The sequence below is a fragment of the Channa argus genome, chromosome 4 (assembly GCF_033026475.1).
Source record: "Channa argus isolate prfri chromosome 4, Channa argus male v1.0, whole genome shotgun sequence".
In the NCBI taxonomy this organism is placed as follows: domain Eukaryota; kingdom Metazoa; phylum Chordata; class Actinopteri; order Anabantiformes; family Channidae; genus Channa; species Channa argus.
Window position 1 is genome coordinate 5,984,616 of NC_090200.1, and position 23,897 is coordinate 6,008,512.

General features: G+C 41.4%; 2 protein-coding genes across 5 annotated transcripts in view; one reads left to right on the top strand and one right to left on the bottom strand.

The window, feature by feature from the left end:
- The first annotated feature begins 29 nt into the window (after positions 1-29).
- Positions 30-8,848, top strand: LOC137125273 (epithelial cell-transforming sequence 2 oncogene-like). 2 transcript variants are annotated; one of them, XM_067500467.1, is made up of 21 exons: positions 30-555; positions 1,078-1,190; positions 1,362-1,524; positions 1,622-1,877; positions 2,118-2,352; positions 2,481-2,616; positions 2,739-2,904; positions 3,383-3,511; positions 3,651-3,743; positions 4,188-4,394; positions 4,484-4,587; positions 4,696-4,836; positions 4,914-5,000; positions 5,611-5,720; positions 5,800-5,947; positions 6,471-6,544; positions 6,646-6,802; positions 6,953-7,018; positions 7,133-7,221; positions 7,396-7,568; positions 7,660-8,848. In XM_067500467.1, exons 1-21 carry the CDS (start codon positions 424-426, stop codon positions 7,785-7,787), a joined length of 2,907 nt encoding a protein of 968 aa, XP_067356568.1. In that variant the 5' UTR covers positions 30-423; the 3' UTR covers positions 7,788-8,848. The 2 variants fall into 2 exon arrangements, with proteins under 2 accessions (XP_067356568.1, XP_067356569.1); XM_067500468.1 differs by lacking the exon at positions 6,953-7,018.
- Positions 8,849-9,031: 183 nt separating this feature from the next.
- The window catches only part of filip1l (filamin A interacting protein 1-like), a 59,832-nt gene continuing 44,966 nt past the window's right edge, over positions 9,032-23,897 (bottom strand). Inside the window, exons 5-6 of one of the 3 annotated variants that reach the window (XM_067500466.1) lie at positions 13,973-16,805; positions 9,032-9,268 (exon numbers count right to left, since the gene is read on the bottom strand). In XM_067500466.1, coding sequence (XP_067356567.1) covers positions 9,047-9,268; positions 13,973-16,805 — 3,055 coding nt within the window. In that variant the 3' untranslated portion in view covers positions 9,032-9,046. Of the gene's footprint in view, positions 9,269-13,415; positions 16,806-21,462; positions 21,610-23,897 lie in introns of those variants that run through there. The other 2 variants (XM_067500465.1, XM_067500463.1) reach the window with 2 other exon arrangements.

Genomic DNA, 23,897 nt, shown 5'->3' on the forward strand with positions numbered 1-23,897 from the left:
ATTATCCGTAAAGTCAGATGTGTATCTTTCAAGCACTGTGTTGCAGTCATATACCTATCCTTTGTATTGCAGCTGAAAAGAATGAACGTCTGCTTTAGATGTTTGTTGTTGTTGTTTGTGTGGCAGTGGGGATGTTACATAATCATTTAACACATTAATCATATGCTGGACTTATGTTTATGCGGACAACTTTTCAGGATCATAGATTTTGAACCATCTTGTTAATAATTTATGTGTTGGAGGGGTGGGATGACTGTGTGGGAATGTGCTCATGCTTTTGTTGATGCGTCTCTAAGGTGACTGGAAGCAGAGCAGCACAATGGCAGCACCCTCCCAGGAATTCCATTAGTTACGAGCTAAATCTGACTGAAACAGCAATTAAAGTTGTTTTCTCAAAGTGAGATTGAATTCCATTTCGAAAACATGGAGACAAGCTTGAAGTCAGGCCCTCACTCGGTTAAGCGGTGGCAGCTCAGAGGGACAGACTATGAACCGCGATCCGACACCTGCTTCAGCACCTGGACTCCTCTGAACAACAAGACCAGCAACCTGCAGGTCAGATCAACACGCACACACTCGTGAAGTTTAAAAGTTTAGTGATTCTGTTAGCTACCAGATGATTTCCAAATGGTTTCATTATGAGAAAAAAGCTTTATTTTCGTGATGAACATGCTTTGGAAGTAAAAGCATAATTCAAAATCTGGATTATTTTAATATTTTGAAAAAAAAAAAAAACATTACATTGTATTATTTGAAACAGATGCAGGTGACTCGAGTCGAGGGCTCATTTAACTCTAATTGCATTTGAAAGACACTACACATATTTTACTATCTGCACTCTAGATTCTCAAGGCAACTTAAAGGCAATCTGTTTTTTTTAAGATTTTATTTTCCGTTGTCACTCTGTTAGTCTTAACATTTTGTTTGTATTATGTATCTGGAATTTTGCCTTTCCCGTGGTTTTCGTCACTGCTTTTTGTCAAAGCAGCCGGGCTGTCGCACACTTAGATGCACATTCCATACATTTTTCTCTGATTGTCTGAAGTTTCTTAGTGTCCATTACCTATGTATTCTCAGTTATTTGAGGAGAGGATGAACCTGGTGTTCCACTGGTTTGACCTGTGGTCTGACAGGCAGAGAAAACACTTTGTACACTCTCTGCTCACACGCTGCAGCAAGTTACAACTCAAGTAAGGTCATTTTTTTTACATTATTAATGTATCATGGTCATTACATGGTATTAATTTCCTTATACCAGTTAGACCTCTGCATTGTCTTTATTTCTCATCTTAAAACAAAAGTGATTCAACTTATTAACAAATGTACACATTTAAAAGGAAAACCTTTGATAATATGAGCAGGTACTGTAGAGATTTGCTGATGGAGACTGTTCCCGTAACTCAAGTGGACTTCACTGTGGTGCTGCCTCGGGTTTTGTCCCTGTATGTGATGTCATTTCTGACCCCTCGTGACCTCTGCCGCACTGCCCAAGTCAGCTGGCACTGGAGGTTCCTCGCTGAGCAGGTTCAAGCCCCCTAGAAAAAGACATATAAATTTTACTCGTTGGTCATTAATCAGGTCTTTATAAAGAGATCAAACCATCCTCTGCTACTGCTCTCAGGACTGTCTCTGGGCATGCCGGTGCATCCGAAGAGGCTGGTTCCTTCCCTACACTCCCACAGAGAAAGAATTTGGAGCATGGAAGACCCACTTTGTCTCCTGCGTCTCCACACTGGACTGGCTCACTCCCCGGGAGGCAGCAGAACAATATGGGACCCTCATCCAGCAAAGCACAGGGATTACAGAGGAGGAGGAAGAGAGGAGAAAGGAGAGGAAGATCAGGCAGATGATCAGAGACAAACTTCAGGAGGAGAAGAGTGAGTGAGAAACAAAGCCATCAATTAAAACAAATGAAATAGGATGATTTTTGATGAATCAAGTTGGGGGCCTCATCACAATAAAGATAAAAACCTTCGGTGGATTATTTCTTTCTGTTTCTATACTGTACTTTCCATCTCTCTACTGAAACACTAACCAGAAATGGACACCAATTATCTCAGCCAAAACCTTTATTCCTTCAGCGACCAGTACTTACAGTTCATCTGTCACGTTTGCAGGACGATCTTTGAGAACCAGGGGAGCCTGGGGCAGCTACACAAAGCCAAAAGGAGTAGGAGGTGGAAGTACGCAAGGTGGAAGGACCAGCACTGGGATGACATTGAGCTCTTGGCCCTCCCTCCCCTGGACCCAGAGTCCCGTTAGTTCTTCCAGCCTTTGTCTTACCAGGAAAAAGGGGCAGTTTGTGAGTGCAGCCGAAGATGTGAAAAAGGTCCAGGTCTCCAGTTTGTTCAGGTGGTTCTCTGCGATGTTTCCTCAATAGAACCAGTTACCATGCTGGGTTTTTAGATACAATGGGCCACCACATGTTTAATGTACTATGCTGTGATTAGTTCTTAAAACCCACCACATATTCTCTGCAGTGAGGGACTGAACGCAACCTGTGAAGCACTGTCCCCCTTGACCTACAGACCTGGACCACAACACAGAGCCTCATCCATCCACCGCACGACTCCTCTCCTCCTACTGCTGATTTCCAATAGAATTCCTGCTTACGAGGTAATTCACATTGCATAAGTCTCATCAGTCTCCACACTCTTTTTCGTAATTAGCTAGAAGATAATAATGAGGGGGAAATGCCACATTTAAAAAACAGTTATGTCTCTTCTTCCTCAATCCAGTTGGTGCTGAGTGGTGTGAAGTCAGGAGTGGTTGTGGTTCTGTATGACCACAGGGGGACTCTGTCAGCGCTGTTAAAGCAGGTGGAGAGGGCTACGTCTGGGCAGTGCGCGCAAAGGCTGGGCCTCCTGGCTCCAGGAGGAACGGAGGAAATCCATCTTCTTCACAGTGAGAAATAATAATCCTTTTTATCTTAATGTGTGGAAACTCTGCCAGGGTTGGAGCCTCCAGTGACTGAAGTGACTCCCACAGGATAGTTTGAAGCACATCTGCTGCAACTATTTCATGGCTCATTTTATTATGATGTGGCCTGTTCGTTGCTTTCCTTGTCCCCTGGCTAGATGGTAGCTGAAGAGTAATGTCATAAATTTGACAATATTTTAACATTAAATTTGTACTTTTTTTATTATTAAAGGAAACACTCGTTACATTTGTTTATATAAAAATCTTTAGATAGTACAACATTTTGGATATGTAATAATACAAGATTGCAAAAATTCTCTAATATCGTTTAACAAACAGACTGAGTAGAAAGTCAAGCTTTCTTAGACTGAGCAGCAGTTTCTTACTCTCTCAAATGTAAGCAGATATTGATACTGATATTTTGAGTTTACTAATTTGCATTGATTTACCTTTGGACCATTAGGAAGTAGCTTGTCAGAGAGGACTCTGCTGACCCCCGACCATAGAGAATTCTGGGAAAAACTGTGTGGCTGGGTGGTTCCAAAAGAGGAAGGAGGAGGGATTGACATCTTCTGTCCACTGGCTGCATCTGGTAGGTTGAGACAGATAAAACTGAGACACACACACACAAACACACACACACACACACACAAACACTGCTGTAATCTGCCTTTCTGTCTTTGTTTCTGTTCACTGTCTCCCTGTTTCTTGCTTCCTCTTTTCTCTCACAGCTTCAGGTGTGGCTCTCATCCAGGCTCTCTCTACTCTAACTGGTCTGGAGGTTCAGGCACCAATGGGTTTTGCCACAGGAAGTTTCCAGAACAGTGAGTCCCAAAGCGCAAGACTTGGAATGAGCTCTGAGACTGAACAATATTTGTAAAGAGCCTCAAACATGGGAGTAAGCTCTTTTCGACCTCAAAACTCAAAACCAAAAACTATCGAAGCCAGTAGGCATCTGATGGGATACTCGTTCCAGTTGATTTCTTGAGTGTCTCTAAGAACTTAAAGTTACAGTCCTTAAGATTTTCATGAAGTATATGTATTTACATATGCAAAACCTGCCTGCTCGTCCAAGCATGTTATCCAGCTTAACTATATTTCAGTAATTGATGTATTATTTATCAGAGCTTTTAACCAGGGCCCTGATTGGTTATCCAAATCTTAAGGATTAAAAATGGATGCTTTTTTTTTTTTAGCTGTAACAATTTTATTTAGCAAACCACATTACCTACCACCTATATATATCTTCTTTGTTTGATTTTCTTCAGTCCTGAGTGAGTGGTCTGATGGCAGTTTGTGTACTGGGCTATTGAACCAGGAACCAGCAGCCCCAGTGCTCCAATATCTGTGTAAGAGTGTACTGCTGGGCTGGTGCAGACAAGCCCAGTGGATGGAAGAGGCTCTGGGAGACCTGAGGGATCACCTGGGGCCAAAGCTACAGCGAGTCGGCCTCCGGGCCAGGGGTCGAGCTCTGGGTGGGTTTTAACACACATGTAGCTCTGAATGCAGTCACACACTGTGCGTCCTGTAGAATGTCTGAATAATAATGTTAATGTATTTATAGGTCATTTTCTTTGGGAGGAGATATGTCTTGAGGAGCTTTCTGTGTCCAAAGATTTGAGTGAGGCTTTGACTGAAGGACTCACTGCTCTCAGTAGACAGGAAGAGGTGAGAGTGACTGAAAAACAAGTTTTTCAGAATTCACGTTAAACCACCTAAAACATGACTACATCCTCTTGCCCGAGTGTTTATTTGTGCTTTCTGCCGCTGCATCAGACCAGGCCTTTAGAGTTCCTTGCTATGTTTCTGACCAAATGGAGTGAGGAAGAGGAGGAAAAAAAAGAAGAAAAGAGCAGAAACAAGGGAGCAGATGATAGCTCACAACGGTGGTCTAGCCCGGTACCTGAGCTACCCCAGGTACGTGTGTGTTTGTCAGTAAAGGTTGATAGAGCACACTTCGTCATTACAACTCTTATCTTTCTTTCTGTCTGTAGATGGTGTTAGATTGGAGAGGTGCGGTTGCCAGAGACCTACACCACAGCGAGTGTCTTTATCTGGGGAATCTGGGCGCTGTGCTGAAGGTGCAGCTTCCATTTTTACTTTATAATAACCAGGCTTTAACAAATTCAGCAACTGAGAGGCCACGTTTCAGGCTCAGTTAGACTTGAAATCACACTTTATACTCTGAAACTAAGCAAATATTATTTTACTGCTGTCCTGTAAGGTCCAGAAAGGTCTTTAGCACAAACCATGACACAGTAACTTACAATTTCGCCTTCTCGCTTCTCACTTTATACGTTTCTCTAGCTGTCATTATCGCTGCTGCTGTTTTCACTCGGGATACAGGTTTTCTGCGCCTCTATTCATTAAAGGCCTGCCTGTGTTTGGCTGACATTATCACCTTGACCAATCTTACTCATCATGCTTAACCCGATGGGAATGAGTACTGGCCAATCAGAGACAGATAGTGTAGGATGTCCCTGTTGCTCAGTAGCAGTGTGGAATTCCATTTCGGAAGAGAGCCGCTGATTAAAATGTGGGTCTGCCAAAACTGAATAAAAACATAATGATATGTTGCTTCCAGTTCAGGGCCCAGACAGGATTTGGGATATGTATGAGGGAAGACATGACCTGTTAGTATTAAAAAAACTAAGATTTTTAATTTATACTTGTCCTCTTTCTGTGCTAAAGGTGTACCAGGAGCCCTTTCAAGCAGCTCTGAACTCCAACAGAGCCATACTCAGCTATGCTGACATCCAGATTATCCTCAGCCCTGTCGCACAAATACTGGAACTCAACATGTACCCAGACACACCTACACAAATATTTGTGGAACCTTCTGTGTGGGCCTGGTGTGACAAATGTATTTGTTTGTTGCAGGGTGTTTCAGGCAGATTTACAGGCCAGGCTGCAGCAGTGGAGTGCAGAGCAGTGTATTGGAGACGTGTTTGTAAAACTGTGTTCAAATCTGAGAGTCTACACCAACTACCTTAACAACTACACCACTGCTCTCCGTACAATTGATAAGGTAAAGCTAAGCAATGAGGTACATTAAGAAAACTAGACAACATAGCTTTCAATTAGTCTTTTTGAACAATATTGTGAGATGACATTTATTTATTTTTGACCTCTTTTCATGGACTGTTTTCTATAGAACTTAATCAGATTTATTGTGAATTGAAAGTTGTTAATTTAGTTCAGGGGACATCAGCTCTGTGCTTTTTCAGCTTTATCAAAGACAGAGTACAAATAGCCAAACCAGTTAAAGGTACACTGGGGAACTCTTTCAATAGCTTAATAGTTTCAATTCAGACATGGGTGTTATGGTTCCCATTGTCTGACCAACACTAGACCCCACATGACGAACAAATTGTAATTGGTTATTCATTCTTAATGTAAAGGTGCGATTAGCTACATGCTAATCGAATTCAGCCGCTGAGTAAGATCTGAATGTACATAGAAGGACAAAAACACCTACATTAAATACATTGATCTGATGACCCACATTCAAGCACTGCGTGTGTGTGTGTGTGTGTGTGTGTGTATTTCAGTGCAGAGAGACAAAACCTGCATTTAGAGCTTTCTTGAAGAGAGTGGACAGAACTCTTGCAACACACATGCTGAGGTAACCTGCATAACTGTATTTCCAGAATAAGTGCTGTAATGTATAAATGAATCGTATTGTTTTTTATGGTGTATTGTGGCATATATCTGTGTATTGTGAAGCCTACAGGAGCTGCTACTGTGTCCAGTGTGGAGAATACAGGATTATGTGACTCTGCTTCAAACTGTATCTTTGCACACACACCCAGGGCACCCCGACCACACACACCTCTCCTCTGCACTCAGCACCATGCTGCGCTATGGAGAATTCATCCAAAAGGTTAGATATTCACACAGAGCCTTAGGTCAGAACCTCAAAGTACCTTGTCTTTTAAATGTGATACTGTAGGTTTGCCGCACATGGTACGCTGACAACAATTTTGCATGTGTAGTATTTCTGTACCTACGCAGATGTATTTTTCTTTTTTAGTTAAAGCGTAACTCAGAGAGAGACAGAGTGATGGAGGAAACACAGCAGATGATCCAAGGCTGTCCAGTAAAAACACTGCTCCCACATTGTCAGAACAGCACATACAACTTATTTGATGAAATATTTCAATGTGAGTGTGTGTGCGTGTGTGTGTGTGTGTGTGTGTGTGTGTGTGTGTAGAGCCTCTGTGAAGGAAACAGGCAGTTGATAATAACTCAGGATGCTGCTTTGCTCAAAAGTCCTGACGAAGAGATTCCAGACTCACTCAGGTAAAAGGTTAATTTATTCCGACTTATCAGATACTGTTTGTAAATTATTTAAATCACTTAAAAGCTTGAAACATTGTTCAATTTTAAACTATGTGTGATACATTGACAGTTATTATTTAATGTGCAAGCTATCTAATTTCCGTGCTCGTGTTTTATGTGCACATGCATGATCAGGACCTATGAGCACGTGTCTGATGTGGGCCTCTTCCTGTTTAACGACGCTTTGGTGTTGACACGGCGAAATGTGCTTCACACACCTTTTGCATTGGCTCACCGGAGCACACACACTTTCCTGTCCTCTGTAGCTCTCGCCAGCCTGGCTGTCAGAGAGATCACACACACGCGCTGTGAGTTTTCGTAATAAAGAATCTTAAGGAAAAGGTCTATTTGATCTGATGAGATAAATTAAAATTCAAATAAATCTCTGTGTCTCTGTAGATGTGTGCCATGCCTTTGTTCTGCAGGGGCCTTGTCGTTCCTGGGTTTGTGCCATAGAAAGAGGTGAGGAGAAAGATTACTTCCTGTCCGTGCTGCATTCAGCCATAGATGCTGCTCTGACGATGTGATGTAACAATACCCTAGCAAGACAAGAGGAGGTTTGGACACCGCTGTTGGTACATTTTATATTATAAAAATTGGGAAATCTTAAAAGGAAATTCATACGGCTATATATGAGGAACATTGACAGTTGGAAGTCATGGCAGTCAGCCCACTCTTCAAAGGATTCCTGGAAGTTGTCCTCAAAGCACTGAATTTTATCACATAAGACTACATTATTGACAATTGTCTATTTACCTGCTCTAAGTAGTTAAATTGTGAAGTCTTACTTGACAATTGCAGAATCTCTTTTATATCCCAACACTTTATGGGCTGCATCCATTAGTTTGACACACACCCATTAACATTAGAATCACAAGGAGCATTCCTCTTTGACAGTCAGAACTGACTGAAGTCCTTTCGTATCATATACTTAACCCTCCATATCATGTTATATTCTGAGAATTTGTGTTGTTTTTCATTGCACCATTTATATTTCAATAGTTTAAAAGTGATGCATTTTATTGTGTTTTAAAGGGAACAGAATACCGTGTCATAGTATTACTTTGATCTTTGTCACTTTATCTGTTGCTGATAGTTTGTCACCATCAGATCAGAGGCATTATTCTTGTGCAAGGTATAAAAAGTCTTTATTGATAAGCGAAAGAAACGCAAAAGTCACATTTACATGTAAGATAATATCACTATCAAGGAGCTGCATTACAACACATTGGTTTTGCACTCATCCATATTATTGCCACTTATTTAAAAAATGTGTGTTCCTCATCTGTATCTCAGAACAGATAAAGTTGTTACTCTCGTGATACAAACAGTTGTTTATATTCACCAACATGACCTTATAACATACGGTATATTAGTCTTCAGTTATTTTGTTCACAGTAACATTCTCACACAAATCTGTGGCTGTAAATAATTTACTTTTATTTATTAAAAAAACCTACATCGGAACAACTTTCTACAAATGTTTTTTCATGTGTGTTTTTTATACATCCGATACACATTGAAGACAATAATAACACAAACAGTTTTGCAGTCTTTAGAGCACCGTGAAGATGACGATTATGTAACACTGGAACAATTGTTTTCATTAAAGATGAAAAATGTAAGCAATACTCAGTATTAGTTATCTCTTTTGTATCTTTATGAACAAATTACACACTCTTTTTTTTTTTATATATATGAAGATTTTTTTAGAATTTGTGACGCAGCTTACATCCCAAAACATAAAAAATAATTATTATTTGACCCAGAGATAGAGGGAGTGATATTACATCCTGCGGTTCACTAGATTGGGGTTGTTGATGTTTGTGTGCGCTGGAGGCGTTTTTGTGGGCTGCTCTTTCCCAGTGATCATATGCGTATGTGGAGGCTGACTTTTGTTCTGCAGTTCCAGGTTTGAAGCTGGACAGTTTGTCCCTTTCTGCGAGCTGTAGCCCTTCGGCTTGGGGATTCTTGTAGGGCCTGGCCGTCGGAATGCTTCTAGAGGTATCTGCGGAAAAAAATAGAAAAACAGTCTATTAAAGTCTGGCAATGGCGATACACAACATAACAGGACTGTAATGCCAACACAATGGGAGGTTTGCAGCTTGGGTCAGCTAATGTTTTTTGTTTGAATGGTTACATTGTTTCCAATAGCTCAGTCAAGATGCACTACTCCTAATGACCACTAGATGATATCAAATCATATTTTATGGACAACAAGTGGCCACTCTGCCAGATCTTCACTGCATGTCTGCTCACTTTGGCTGTGTCACTTGGTCATGGCTAGCCCTATAAAAATACACGCTTGCAACAATGTTGGGTTATGGTTATTGATAAGTAAAGTGTTTCATTTCAGTGTTGTCTCTTAATATTTTCCAGTGTGAGTTGGTTGCTTAGAAACCCACGTTTGGCTGTTTTTGGGACAAATGTAGGAAATATGAGAAACATCGGATTACTCCGATTCTTAAACAACCTACTGCTTTGCTTACTGTGCAAACGCTTTTTAATCAGTGTGTTTATATGTGCTGTGACTTGCCATCATTTTTTAGATTGTTTGTTCAGTAGATACCATATCCTGTTTACAGTATCCTCGATAAGATGTTTCCTGAATGAGTAACTTCAGCAACAGCGAGGACACTGAGCCATATAGCGTAGCCTTGTTTGTTTCCAGTGTATTTTTGATTTCCTCATGTAAATTTATGAGCAGGCTCTAGTATTTTATATAAAGGTTAATTCCTGAGGTGATATGAGGAATTATCCAAGGCACTGTACTGTACCAAACTCAGTCCCTCATGTTCGTGGGATGTTGATCTTTGTCCCTTATGTGACAATTTTAAGAATTTAAAATCTTTAATAAGAAAAAGAATTTTTAAAATCTCTGGATATGAGTTTCTGCTTTTCGAGCCCATAGTTTGCTCACACAGTGCCCTTGTACACCACCTCACATCATGACAATTATAGTAGCATTTCACAATTTATATTTTAAATTGTGTTTATCCGTTTGAAAATGATATTTTCCAATTAGTCACCCCCTGAACAGACTGTGTCATCTCTGTGGTCTAGATGTCTGCAGCTGTTTAAAATTTAAACTTCGTCAGTATTTATATGGATTTCATCATAACACCAACTTTATTCTTAAGCCGCTCTGTGAACACCAAAAAAACACTTTGATTTGAAGAAAGCGCTTGGATGCCTTCATGGATTGTTGTCTGTTCCAACTTCCTGGTTTAAAACCAAGGGGGGTTAGAGCATTTTCCATCATGCCCAAAAACTCTGGAATGACTTGCCTGTGGCAATCAGGCTGTCTGACTCAGTGTCTTCTTTTAAGTCTTGTCCTAAAACACATTTCTATAGAAGTTTATTTATTTATTTTTTGTCCTTTGGCTTATCCTGTGAGTTCAGGGTCGTCACAGCGGATCATTGTCCGCATATTGATTTGGTACAGTTTTTACGCCGGATGCCCTTCGTGACACAACCCTCCCCAATTTCTACCGCGCTTGGACCAGCACTGGAGAGGGGAACGGACTATAAGGGTTTAGTGTCTTGCCCAGAGAGACTTCGACATATAGCTGGGACCGGCGATCGATCCACTGACCCTGAGGTCCGTGGACGACTGCCTTAACCAACTCGAATTGTCTTTCCTACATTTGTTAGGCTCTTGTTTTTGTATAAGTAGTATAATCTATCTATGTCATTTTGTGTATTTTGCCTTGTGCTTTTCTTTGATTTGATTTTTTTACTGTTCATCACTTTGTACTTTGATAGGTGCTTTCTAAATAAAGCTATTATTATTAGGTGAGACTTCAGGTTTTGAGAATTAACTAGAACCGACAGTGAACTATGTCCTTCAATGTTCCTACAAGGTATACATTTCAGAATAAGCAGCGCCTGCGCTTCAGCTCAGCTAATGGGCCAGAAAATCTGCACAGGCTCCACATCATGGGAGCGTTGTTGATTTTAAATGGAAAGAGACCTTAATGTGCGGCTCTGTTCTCTCGTGTATCAGTGGTGCAGCAGGAGTTCAACTAAGTACTTCCTCTGCCCGGCACTCTGCAGTATTGGCACGGCTGTTTCTATGACAACCAAACATAAGGTTTGTTTTGGTGCTTGCGCTGTGGTGGGAGAGAGGCTGCTCTCACAGTCTCTCACACTTGCGTGCAGGACGGAGCCTTTTTATTTAGAGAAAGCCCCCATACCACTGTTTATTATCCTGCCCTGGTTTTATTGTGCCTGTTGGTCAAGGTGAGCGAATTCCTTGGTGATTGTTATCACTGTAGACTAAAACGAGGAAATCCGCACTTGCCCGCAGTGTCAAACACACCTTGTCTTTCTGGCATGCAGTGTGGTAATTAAACTTTCTGGGTTGTACTTGATTCACATCAGTAGCTGATTGTTTAAAATGACTTCAGCATGTTTGGGGATTTTTGATGTGTGACTTCATCCTAGTAACGTTGCTGTTCATCAGCGGCATTGCTGATTGCAGCCTCATTGACAGCCAGCAGCAACAACTGTTGGCTTTTCAGCGTTGGCTTCCAGTGTGTCACTTGATGCTCATTGTATCTGTCTGGCAGGGTCACGGGTGCGCAGATCTGTCTTTCTTGGCTGAGCCACATGAGCGCAGTTTGTGAATCAGCTAAAGTCTAAAGTGAGTCAAGGGGTAATTGAGGTCGCAGACAGCAATCCCAGCTGCTGGACGCTTTCTCGAGTAGTGGTTTAATGAATAGCATTTTGTTTAGCCCCATCATTTCATCGCGCCCAGACTACTTTGGATCCCATTTCTCCAGCTGCGTGCTTTCCCACTCATTCAATTTAATGCTTGCTTCAATTATCTCCTCACTGTCACACTGGATTGTCTGTGTGTTTCTTGAAATAGTTGTCTTTCTCCATATAAGTGACACTAAGCATTTGACACTTTTTAATGCTATTTTATCCGTCTGGCAGGACTGTAAGTGACTGTACAACAATGGACAAAATCATCCCAGACACTCTGTCTACTGTATCATTTCCTCTCCTCCTCCTCCACATCATTTTCATCTCTGCATTTTGGTCTCCATCCCCTTATCATCTTGTTCTGACCTTCGCTGCAGACCCAATGAATCATACATATGTGGCAACGTTTCCGCTGTGGGCACATAAACCCACATGCCCAAGAATGTATACACGGTACATGAAGGAAAAGTTGGACTGTATGTTGCACTTCATGGGAAAAAGCTAAATAAAACAGACATCCTGTGTTGCTGCTGCTCAGTATTACATTCTGCTGAAAAGACCACTGAGATTAAGCTATCAACAAATACATTAGTCATTCTGAGATCTAAACAGTGTATCATATTTTCTGAAGGGACTTTTGGATGTTTATAGTATGTTTCAAAAAGTACAGTATTCCGTGGCTGCTCTCCTAGCATTGGGCATTGAAGGGCAGGTTTGCTCTTGATTTGAAGATTTGATTTTAAAGCTTCTCTTTGTCTTAATATGTTGATTCATGGGCGTCGAGCTCAAAGATGGTGAATGTAACTACTGTTTTCACTTAGTACATTTGAGTAGTACAACCTTTATCTTTTTTTTCTCCAGACCATTGCCTGTGAGTAGCCAGTATACGTTTACTTTATGTGCTGATTCAGTGAATGCTTCCTTGTGTTACATTCGATACATACTTTTGAGTACACTGGAGTAGACTAACACAACTATAATTGAACATAATCTTCCACCTTAAAATGCAGGAGTCTCATTGAGCACCACATTAGGGCTTAAAGGTTTTAGGCAGAGTTTCCATTGTGTCATTGTAAGAACTTCACACAAGTTCACATCTTCTTGGTTTCATTCCCGGTCACTGGGTTTCCGTGCTCTAGATGTTAGCAGAAGTGATGACTTCAGCCTACGGTATTAAGTCAAACAAGCAAACGGGAGACTCCCAGAAGGATATCTCGAGATGAGTTTAAGTATGAACACAAAGGTTTTTCAGACAGTTCTTTAGTGGTGTAGTATTTAATTAGATCTAACAAGGTGCTAAGACTTTATGTTCAAGTCTGACAAAATGAATTTTAATGTTATGATAACAACTATGTGACAATAATACACTGAAGGTTTTCTAGTGTTAAAGTGTTACTGTTCATGCACCAAAAAAAGTTCAAATCACACAGCTGATTTCAATCTGATCACATTTTCCTTTGATTATTTTTAATATTACACATTCAAGACATGCTGAATAAAATTTGCAAGCATGGATGACAAACTAAAACATAACACTTTGTTTGGCACACTTTAATTTTCAGGAAATCAAAATCATAATGTCAATCATAATGCAGTGTGTGTGTAATATGTAGTATAAAATCTAGTATGATACATCAGTGTGAATAGTCTGAGTAAAGGGCAAATTTGCCTCTGAGTACAATACAGTAAGTGCACATAAGTTAAAACCTGGTGTCATATCAGACGAAGGAAAATTTATGGTTCTTTCCAAATGGTATTGTTTTCTCATGCGGGCAAACAAGTGTTTGAACTTAATCACACCGAACCAAGCAAACCAGTCTAAAGAAAAACAAACATTCAAACCCCATAAATAGTAAAGTAAAACAGACATGTAAATGTATCAGGGTATATTATTAGGATAGAAGGCTTTGAGGATGTATTGGATCTCATGGGCAGGATTCGGTAACGAAGGATGGGATGGAGGGTTTTGAGGGTTATCTGGTCAGTCGTAGACATTACTTACTGTAATTTGTGATGGCCTTTGGATTGGGCTGGAGGTGGGCTTAATCATGATGCTACTTGTGATTTTACTGCTTCCTTTGGCAGGAGGTGTGCTGGAGTTAGCGAGCACCTGAGTCCTTTGCTCCTGGAGTCCAGGCGTGTGGCACGGACTCAGCGTCTGTGACGGTGTGCTGATGCTCTGAATGAAGGGGCTCCCTAAGTGGATGTGGATTTTGTTGTCCTCTGTGGTGATGACATTTGGCCCCGAGCTGTTAGACCTCTGGACCTGCCAGTTGTTCTGCCTTTCCGGGGTCACTCGGAAGACTGCGTGCCCTCCCACAACCTCCACTGGTTCTGTAGACAGGGAGCGGTCAGGGGTGCCTGTTGTGACTGACACAATTTGTATTGGTGACATGACTCTGTCTGGTGTTACAGAGCCACAGGAGTCAGGGGTCATTGCCCTAGAGTACGTAGCCACAGTGAAAGGTGATAGAGCCCTATCGGGTGAGCAGAGCTCATCGGACACCGGGGAACCTTTAGACTTTGCTGTCGGGGAAATAGATTTGGCCGTAGGTGATATGGAAGCATTCTGGATGATGGTAATTCTCTGTTTGGGTGGACCTCCACTTGTGGGTATGACCGCAGTGCTAGTGAATGACTGGGGGTTTTCTGCGGTCGGGCTGGTGATCTCCAGTGTTGCTGTGTTGTGACCGTGGTCAGGAGTCACTTTAATTTGCAGAGGCTGCCCAGGACTGTGGGTTAACACAACATCTCCGGGCTGGACGTGGGTACCGTTCTGCCGTGGCTGCACCTTGCCATTCACCTGGGTGGGGGTGTCTTTGTTTTTAAGGAATGGGACGCGAGCTCTTCTCATGTTGTGTAGGTTATTGACACTGTTTATGAGTGAGGGGCTGCATTTGGCGAGCTGAATCTCATGGCTGTAACTTGCATCATCCTCGGGCTCGCTCTCGTCGTAAAGCTTCCCGTTCACCACAGCACGTTCCAGTTGGGCCATTGTCTTGCAGGTGGGAGACATGAGGTCAATTGGCTCTGTCTGGACCTCCTTGGTGGAGACGTGCAGGTCTGAAAAGCGTCTTCCATTCATGCCAGGACGAAGACTTTTGCTAAAGCGTCTGTATCTTTCGAGCTCTCGTGTAAGTGTCTCCATCTCTCTGGCCAGTTCTTTGTTCCTGACCTCCTGCTGGGTCAGTTTTCTTTGCAGAGAAGAGTGATCAGTTTTCATGCGGCAAATGGATTCTTCTGTTCCCATGTATTCATGAATCTTCTCTTTCAGAGCTGCCACCTCTCTGGTCAAATGGCTGGATTTTGCCTCCTCTTCCTTTAACCGTTTGTACAGCACGTGCTCTTGATTGCACTCTTTCTTTTCAGCCAGCTTGTACTTTGAGAGTTCTTTTCTGGATATTTCCAGCTCCTCCATCAATGCTTTAGCTTTCTCTTGTTCGCTGTTGAATCTTTTCTCCAGTGATTCAAACTCCTCTGTTTTTAACAAATCCCCTTCTACCATCTTCATATCCTTTAATTTGCGTCGGAGACGTTCAACCTCCTGTGTCAGATCCTTTACTTTGTTGTCCTCTTGTTGGAAGCGATTAGCGATAGGAGATTTGATTTGCTCCTCTTTGGCCTTGTTTCTCTGGTGCTCTCTCTCTATGGTCTCTAGAGATTGCAACCTTTTCTTCATCATATTAATCTTAGACTCCAAATCGCTGTTCTTTTCCTCCTCGGCCCTCAACTTTGCCTTCACGTCATCCCGTTCCTTCATGGCATTACACATTTTGTCCTCCAGCTCAGCCTTTGAGCGCAGTGCTTTCTTGCTCTCCTCGATTAGCTTCTCTGTGACCGATGTGACTTTGTCTTGCTCAGCCTGAAGTTTGCCAGTGCTGTTATGGACCTTATTCTCCATTTGCTTTAGCTTCTCTGCCATTGCCTTCCTCTCATCCACCAGCATGACTGTCAGAGTTTTTAACTTGGTTAAATCTTCCTTCAGTGTCAGTTCTGTCTTTGCCAGTTGGTTTTCGGCCACCTCCAGTTCTTTGACCCTGACTTTCAAGACCTCTAGCTCACTGGTTAGAACCTTGGACACAGTCCGCTCCTTCTCCAGATTACTCTTAAGTGAGCTGCATTCCTGTTTGCTCTTGCTAAATGCGTCCTCTAATTTTTCCAAGTCCATAATTCTGTGGTTTAGTTTATCGACTTCCGCCTTCAGGCTTCGACTTTGACTGGCCTCCTTCTCCAGTTTCTTGTTGAGGTCTCTGCAGTGGTCCTCCATTCTGATCAACTCCTCATCCTTTCCCTCCATTTCAAGTACCCTTTTTCGTAACTCTTCCAGCTCAGACATGAGGCTAGAGTTTCCGCATTCACCACGACTCATTTTGTCCCTCAGCTCCTGCAGTTCCTCCTCAGCTCTGCGCAGAGTCTTGTTGGTCTCCTCCAGCTCATCAAGCTGCCTACTGAGAGCTGAGAGTTTCTGGCGCAGCTGCCTGTTTTGGGCATCCTCGCTGGTCAGTTTAGCAGTCATGGCCTCTTGTTCCTGATGGTATCTTCCGGCTTGGTTATGCAGCTCAGCCTCCAGGCGAATGACTTTATGCTCCTCTTCCTGCAGACGAGCATTAGCCGAGCTCAGCTCCTCCTGGGCTTGTGAAGCACTGGCACTCAGTTCTTGGACCTTAGTTGTTTGTTGATTCAGCTGCTCAGTGAGACGCTGCTGTTCATCCACAACCATCAACGCAAATGACTTAAGTTTTGTCAGCTCCTCCTTCAGACTTGAGATCTTCTTGTTGTTGTCTTCGTCCTTTCGCTCTTGGTAGCCCTTTTCCTGATCAATTAACAGCTTCAACCTGTAAAACATAAAAATAGGGCAATTTTAATGCAGTCCAAATGAAAGACAATTTAGCAACAAATATGGAAGAAGTATTGAAAATGTTCATTGTTTTCTATTCAGCAGTTGCAGTGTATTTATGCCTATTGGCAGGTTTTATTTTATATAACATTTCCACTAAATTCCAAGCCCATATAGGTTTGCATCATGTCAAGCTTATTCTTTGCTATCTTTATACGTAAAAGCTCTTAAACTCAGCACCCCCACCATGTCATTCCCCATTGGGCCCACTTCTCCAAGCACACTCACATCATAACCACTTTTATTTTCCTTGTATTTCTGGGGAGAACTAAAGGTTTTATGTCATGGAAAATCTAACACATCATAAAAGCATTACTTTAACTCTCTTAGGTTGGTAGTCTAGAATACCTGTGGTTACTTTTTTTTTTATATTCCCTTGTTTTCAACTAATTCTCATATGGTTTGGAAACCTGAGTTACTGCTGTAAATAGTGGGCCTTGAGTTTAACAATCAGGGAATTTCAGAAAGTTTCCAAAGTATTTAGGGGTGTAGAATAAGATGTATTCGGTCCTCTGGGAAATTCAATAAAAAGACTGACCCACAGCTAGATGATGAGGCCTGAAAATTATAATCTCACCAAGAGAAGTCTGACAGACTTCTAGCAAAATACAAGTGTGAATTTTTGTGAAAGTCTGCTGCAATCTCCTGTGGTCATCTATCATCAGAAAGTACCTATTATTAACTGCATTTATTCATATGTGCTCTTAAAGTGCTAAACAAATGCTTCTCTAGAGAGTAAATCAAACTAAATAAAGTGCACGATCTGCTGCACGAATCAAAATTTGGAAAAATAGTTTTGTAATTTCAGACTTGGTGTCAGGGACAGTTCTCTTCTAGTGACGCAAAAATGAAATAAATGACTGTCAGTCAGGTTTTAACACAAACCACTAAAATTAGTGTCAGTCTGGAAAAAATGTGAGTATAGCAGTTGCAGTGTTTTTACTTACGTGTTACTGTACATATGTACATACAAACACCAAATAGGGCGCAAAGTACTCAAATTATGTGAAGGTACGTAGCATGTGTGGCACTAGATGCAGTTACAGTAATTTAGGTACGACGTATATCCAGGATTGGTGCGTCTGGCACATGCGTGTATTATTTAGTCAAAGTGACTACAGCCCAAGGGGATGGGATGTTATGGCTGCCGTGTGTGCAGCTGCCAGGCGTTTCCACACAGATGGCCCACTGGCATGGAACAATCCTTTAATTAAGGGGTTCCTCTACTGCCCTCACCCCCCTCCCACCCGCCCTACTAAAACCACCACCGCCACCACCTACCCTCCTGATTTGTTCTTATATATTTAAAGGAATTCCCCCTGCTTCCAAAGATAATTACAGTCCCCCAGAGTTTATACAGAAATCCCCCCCTTATACACACACATACACACACTGTCAGAGATCCCTAATTCCTCATGTACACTTCAATTGTGGGCCATGATGTAAGTGTGGTAGGGTGGGTCACTTCTCTGCAGTAGGATGTATGTCATTTCTTTCTGCAGGAGCTGCTAAAGGGTGGGAGCAGACGGAGGACAAATGTAACTGGATCCATGTGTGGCAAGTAGATCCAGACCAAAGAACACTCAATAAAATATTATAAGGATATGCATAATCATTAAGATTTCATTATTAGTGCGGTTTGGATGGATTAGGAGATGTTTGGTTTTTGTGGCCACGTTTCCAGAGGGAAAACAAACAATTATAGTTCAACACAAATTAAGATGGAATTTTTTATTTATTTTTTTTTTTCTTAATGTTTTTACAGATGACTGTTATACATTTCTCACAAGTAAGTGCTCTTTATCCAGGGGCATTTGGGGCAAAACGACTACTATCAAGTACCGATACGTGAAGTTATGAGGAACTAGTACATGATGTCATTTTATATTTTTGAGACAAAAATTGTAATAATATATTAATTCCTCAACCTTTATTTGACAACAATATTTACCAAATACAATGCAGGCTCAAATAAATGCAATTAACTAATAAATTGTGAAATATTTTTTATAAACACAGCTGCCCAGCAGTGTATATAAGTTACTTAAAGTTAGGCCCATTGTTAAAATGTGACCAGCTGCAAACCCTCCCCACAAATTAAGGATACAATATGTATAACTCTTAAATGAGACTTCCTGTGTAATAATCGCTTCAAATAAGCAACTAAGTGCTCAAGATTTGTAATGTTTAGTTTTGTTGACTTAAAGTTTGCCCTTCCTGTACCCTGGCTGTTAGAAGTGTTGATAACACATTTTAATCATTTCTCATATATTTTTCAAGGGCTCCAGATAAAAGTGTTCAAGGAAATTTGCCTGCTTTATCCAGAAACATGCATGTGTTGAAATATGACATTTTCTTATAATAGATTATGTGTGTATATAGAAACACTAAGTTGCTAAGCAAAACTTCCAGACATTGCTCTTGCAAACTGGCCTGTCGCCTGTAATCACTGTTTATTCAATCTCTTATCTCAGCCACTGCTGTTTTTCTAGTGATGTCATTAGCCAAAATAGAAAGAAATGTACTTTGTTCTCTAGTAGGGCTGGAAAGTTTGCACATCACTCAGTTTCAAAATACTCCTAAGTCCTGAACTGGATACTAATTGTGTACACTGCATGCAAGTGCAGATTGCAGTAAAAACGGCGAGTCCTTTGAGAGGAATCTGCTTGTGCGATATGTCCAAAACACACCATTCACACCAGTTAAATCATTTCTAGCTCTTTACACCCTATCCATGATATACTTTGTGGTACATAAGGAAATATTGGTCCGGATCAGTTGTTCCCGAACTCTTCTCCCGTCAAGGACACACACATAGGTCAGTGGATTTTGCCAGCAGAGCCTCATCTGAGACCATTTGGTTATTAGATATAATTTAGTGCAGATTTGAAAGTGTGCATATGGTTTATACCTGGAGGAACAACAAAAAGAGTTACATCTGGTAAAAAAAATATTATGCTGCAGCTGACTTCTAGCTAATATCTGACACCACCCACACTTCAACTCAGTAGTAGCTTATCTGACCAAATTTTGCCATGTATATGAATACATTGTTAAAGGCAGCACGTAACACAGCTTCATGACTATCAATACCACAACCTTTGTAACACGCACCAGTTTTAGATGGGTTTCCCCTATATTGGATAGATTCTTGGCCACCACAGGTGCGTAATGTGTCGTGGAAAAATGGGCTGCACACATTAAACTGGATATCTTAAATGTAAAGGTTTGTGTCTGTGTTTGTTGCAAACATATATTGACCTTTTCCTCAAATCTATGCTAACACAAATTGCATTAAATAAAGAAAAGGAAACATCCATTTAGGAGTGTGAGCCAACCCCACGAGGGAGTCACAACTAGCCACACCAGCGCCCATTACAGCTTTACAGAGGGCTTCCCTCTCTTTACGTGGCTGCCGATGCTGGAAACTGTGGCTCACGCGCTGCTTAAAACTGTGTTACACGTTCCATATGTCGCGGATGCTGTGCCATTTCCTTACCACAAGTGATTAGGTCATGTATGTGCAGACCAATATATCCTGCCCATGCACACAGGAGCACCTCTGCTTTACCGAGGACCTGTGTATGGTCGGCTGAGTGCCCTCATGTGTAACAGAGTTTGAAGAAAGGACGCCGATTGATGCAGTTCATGCAGTGTGTTTAACATCCACACAGGCTAAATGATATGCCCCCAGAGTGCAATCAACATGTGCAAAATATGTAACGCTGATATTTATTAACTTCCCAGTAGTGGTAATACGGGTAATGCAGTGGCGGGCCAACAAAACAGAGCTAGATTTCTTCTGAATACATTGGATTTGAATGTGTTTTGAAAATGTAGTGGAAATCTGCTACATCCCTATTTTAGCACCACAGTAACTTCTTTTTTTTTTTGACACCAAAACTACTTTCATATCTCATTTGAAACATTCATTTTCACATTGATTTCAGCCACAGCCATAGTCAAAGAGGACGAAAAGGTAAACTTAAATAATCCAACACTAATGTGCAGAGATGTTGACTATTTATTCAAATTTACAAAGCTGTGTCTTCTTCACATGTAATGCCCACAGTCATTGCTCTATTCATTTTGTGTGTTTCTGTGCACACAACACTGCATTGTCAGTATTTTAAGAATTATGTTGCCTTGACAAATTCATGAACAATAAAACAGGAACAGTAATGTGACATATTTCACATGACTTCTTTATCAGACTGAGATTTGAGTCTCCTCTCTAAGTAGTGAATTTCTCCTGTGCAGTTTGCAGTGGCACAAAGTGAAACTGATGTAAAACAATATTATATGATTCTAACATTTAAAATTGGAGGTACTTTTTACACATGGACTCTTTCTAACTTATAAAAACATTCAGTTTCATTAACTTCTTCGACTGTTTACTTTGAATGTTTCAGAAGTTATTTACAGGACAGGCAAAAAACAGTAGTACTGCTAAAAAATACACCATGAAACTTAAGTTAACTGAACAGAAATTATTTAATAAGCATCTGCACATCTCTAGCCCAAATTCTTTTACATTTTCGAAGTTATATCCACTGAAATTCAGAGTTTTTATGATGATGTCCATTGTTGCCTACCTGAGCCGAAGCTTTTCCCAGTTGGGCTCCTTATCTTGCCATATAACACACGACACTCGACTCTTGCTCTCCCTGTGAGTCTCACTGTCTTAGCAGCTCTAATGTGGGCATTCCTGCAGTCAGACCAAACAATAAGGGATGTGCTCCCTGCCTATGGCCCATTACATCATCAGCATGTCCTTATATGGAGCTTTGCATTGCTGAGGCTCGCAAGAAGGGGGTGTGCTTGCTCTTATGTGTAAGTGTGTGTTCATCGCTGAGTGTTTGAGCGAGTCTCCTGAAGTAACTGTTTAACCAAAGGATGTGATAAAGGCGAGGGAAGGTTTTTTTTTTTTTGGTTCTGTTTTTTGATATATGTAATGTGTGAAATATCTGCTCAGTCTGTCACTGCTGTAAAGGCAGGGTGCTGGGTGAGGAGAGACGAGGAGTTCGAGTTACACTATATCCTTCTGGCTCTTGTCAACTTAAGTCATTTATTCACCCGAGAAGTGAGGAGGGGGAAAAGAATCAGCTCGCAAAGTTAATAAGAAGTTCTTGGATGATGATTTGTAAGCGAGACCAGTGCAAGACATGTAACACATATCTTTGACATGTGAAATGTATATTCAAGGCCCACACATAAGAGATTCTGACATTTTGACAGTTTCACTGAAATGGGTTGTTAGCAGTGCCATAACTGATTGAAATCATAGAGCGCTACTAAGCTGTAAGCCGGCTCTTAACAGCCCCCTCTTAGTCTCACAGAGGAACGCAAACACTGCCAACATGTTAAGGTAATCCGAGGAGAAAATGATTTCTCTTAGATGTATATCTCTCTCTGTGGTGAGATTTTATCCCCTGTGTCAGTATCAGTCAGTGATGAAGGAAGAGGACTTCCTGTAAGGATGATTTGCAAATACACTAAAGTAATAGGCATCAAAAGCGAAAGTTGCGCTAATCTTCTTTTGTTAGGTGATGCATTCTTTTATCTCGACAGTAAAAAAGATGGTGGGCTTAGAATAAAAAGTGAAAGTCTGCATTGTTGTCACTTTCCACTAGTGTTGAAAGCCTGAGAACATCTGATGCAAGGCTGGGTGCAAGTGACTTAAAGCCAGCGGTTCCACAAACAAAATGCAGCAGTGTAATCATAACTTAAGCTTGCACCCATTACAGTTTATCAGTGGGGCATTGTTCATTTCACAATCCCTCAGTCTTTACTTTCATTATCAGCTTGCTCCTACTAAACTCATAAATTTCTCAGACTATAGATGGAGACTAAATCCCTCCTTGGAAAGCCTGAACACTATGCGTCAGAGATTTTTCAGAGAGGTTGCTGCTCAGCTGTCAGTGTCTCTATTGTATGGAGAAGCGTGTGCTCTGTTTATATCAACAGTGTGACTGGTGACAATGCAAGTGATGTAAGTACATCCTGGCAAACATCTCGCAAGAACAACAGGACGTCATGTTTGTGGAAGGTATAGAATGTGCAGTGAGAGCAAATGAGTGTATTCTGGCACTGTGTGCTTCAGACAGTGTGTTGCAGGTTATAAGCCGTTCCAGCAGCGTAAGGAAATAACGAGGTCAAGGCTCTTCCTGTCTCCTGACCCCCACATAAATGTGCGATGGCTTGACAATTGGGGAACAGAACAGATGCCACCATCCATACTGTGACTCAATGTCTGTTTATAGGACGGAGCAACGATCATGAGTCGCAGCAGGAGTCAGACACGAGTCGCGCATTCCTAAAAAGAAGTAAACCAAAAACATGTGTCCTGGTGACTTGCGTAATAAATTCCAATTAATCACAGAGTTCCCAACCGATTGGAGGAGGCTGTTGTTGGAGGACAATGAATGAGGGTTGTGTGAAAAAAGTTTGGATGCACACGGTGGTGACAGAAGCCAAAGATAGCATTTCTTTTTTGGTCAGGAACTCACCACACCTACTATGGTTTTGTTTGGAGTCATAAGCTTGTTTTTCAGTACGAAGAAGAAAGTGGCGTAGACTTTTCTATTAGCACCATTTGGTTGTCGTCGTCGGTTGTGGCAAGCTCGAGGCCAGAGGATCAGAGGTTGGGAGCACAACCAGAAAGACATAGCTGAGCTTCCTGCTGAGACTGATGTCCTGACTGTGTCCCTCAGTCTCGCTCCTCAAAGAAACCAATTGTAACCACATGAAAGTATGACAAATCTATTGCTTGAAGAGACTTTTTCCTGAATCTCTCCAGTATCTTTCAAGTGCCATTCCAAAGCTTTGCCACAAGGCCGTGGGGAGCGGGCGAACTGTAGCAAACACTTGAGTGAAGCATGACCGATTTCAAGAATTCAAAACACTATATTTCCCAACAGTTGCCCACTGAGCTGCAGCTCTGAACTATGATGTATTTTAGTTTTGTGTTCCCTCTCTTTTCCTTGCAACAAACTGTTTGCTCTTGGAACAAACAATTCGGTCATCCAAA

What these genes read in the sequence shown, in the direction of transcription:
- LOC137125273 (XM_067500467.1), top strand. Translation starts at nt 424, where the DNA reads ATGGAGACAAGCTTGAAGTCAGGCCCTCACTCGGTTAAGCGGTGGCAG. An exon ending in CAGGTCTCCAGTTTGTTCAG is followed by an intron (nt 2,353 to 2,480) that starts GTGGTTCTCTGC and finishes TATTCTCTGCAG; the next exon opens with TGAGGGACTGAACGCAACCT. An exon ending in CTGTCCACTGGCTGCATCTG is followed by an intron (nt 3,512 to 3,650) that starts GTAGGTTGAGAC and finishes TTTCTCTCACAG; the next exon opens with CTTCAGGTGTGGCTCTCATC.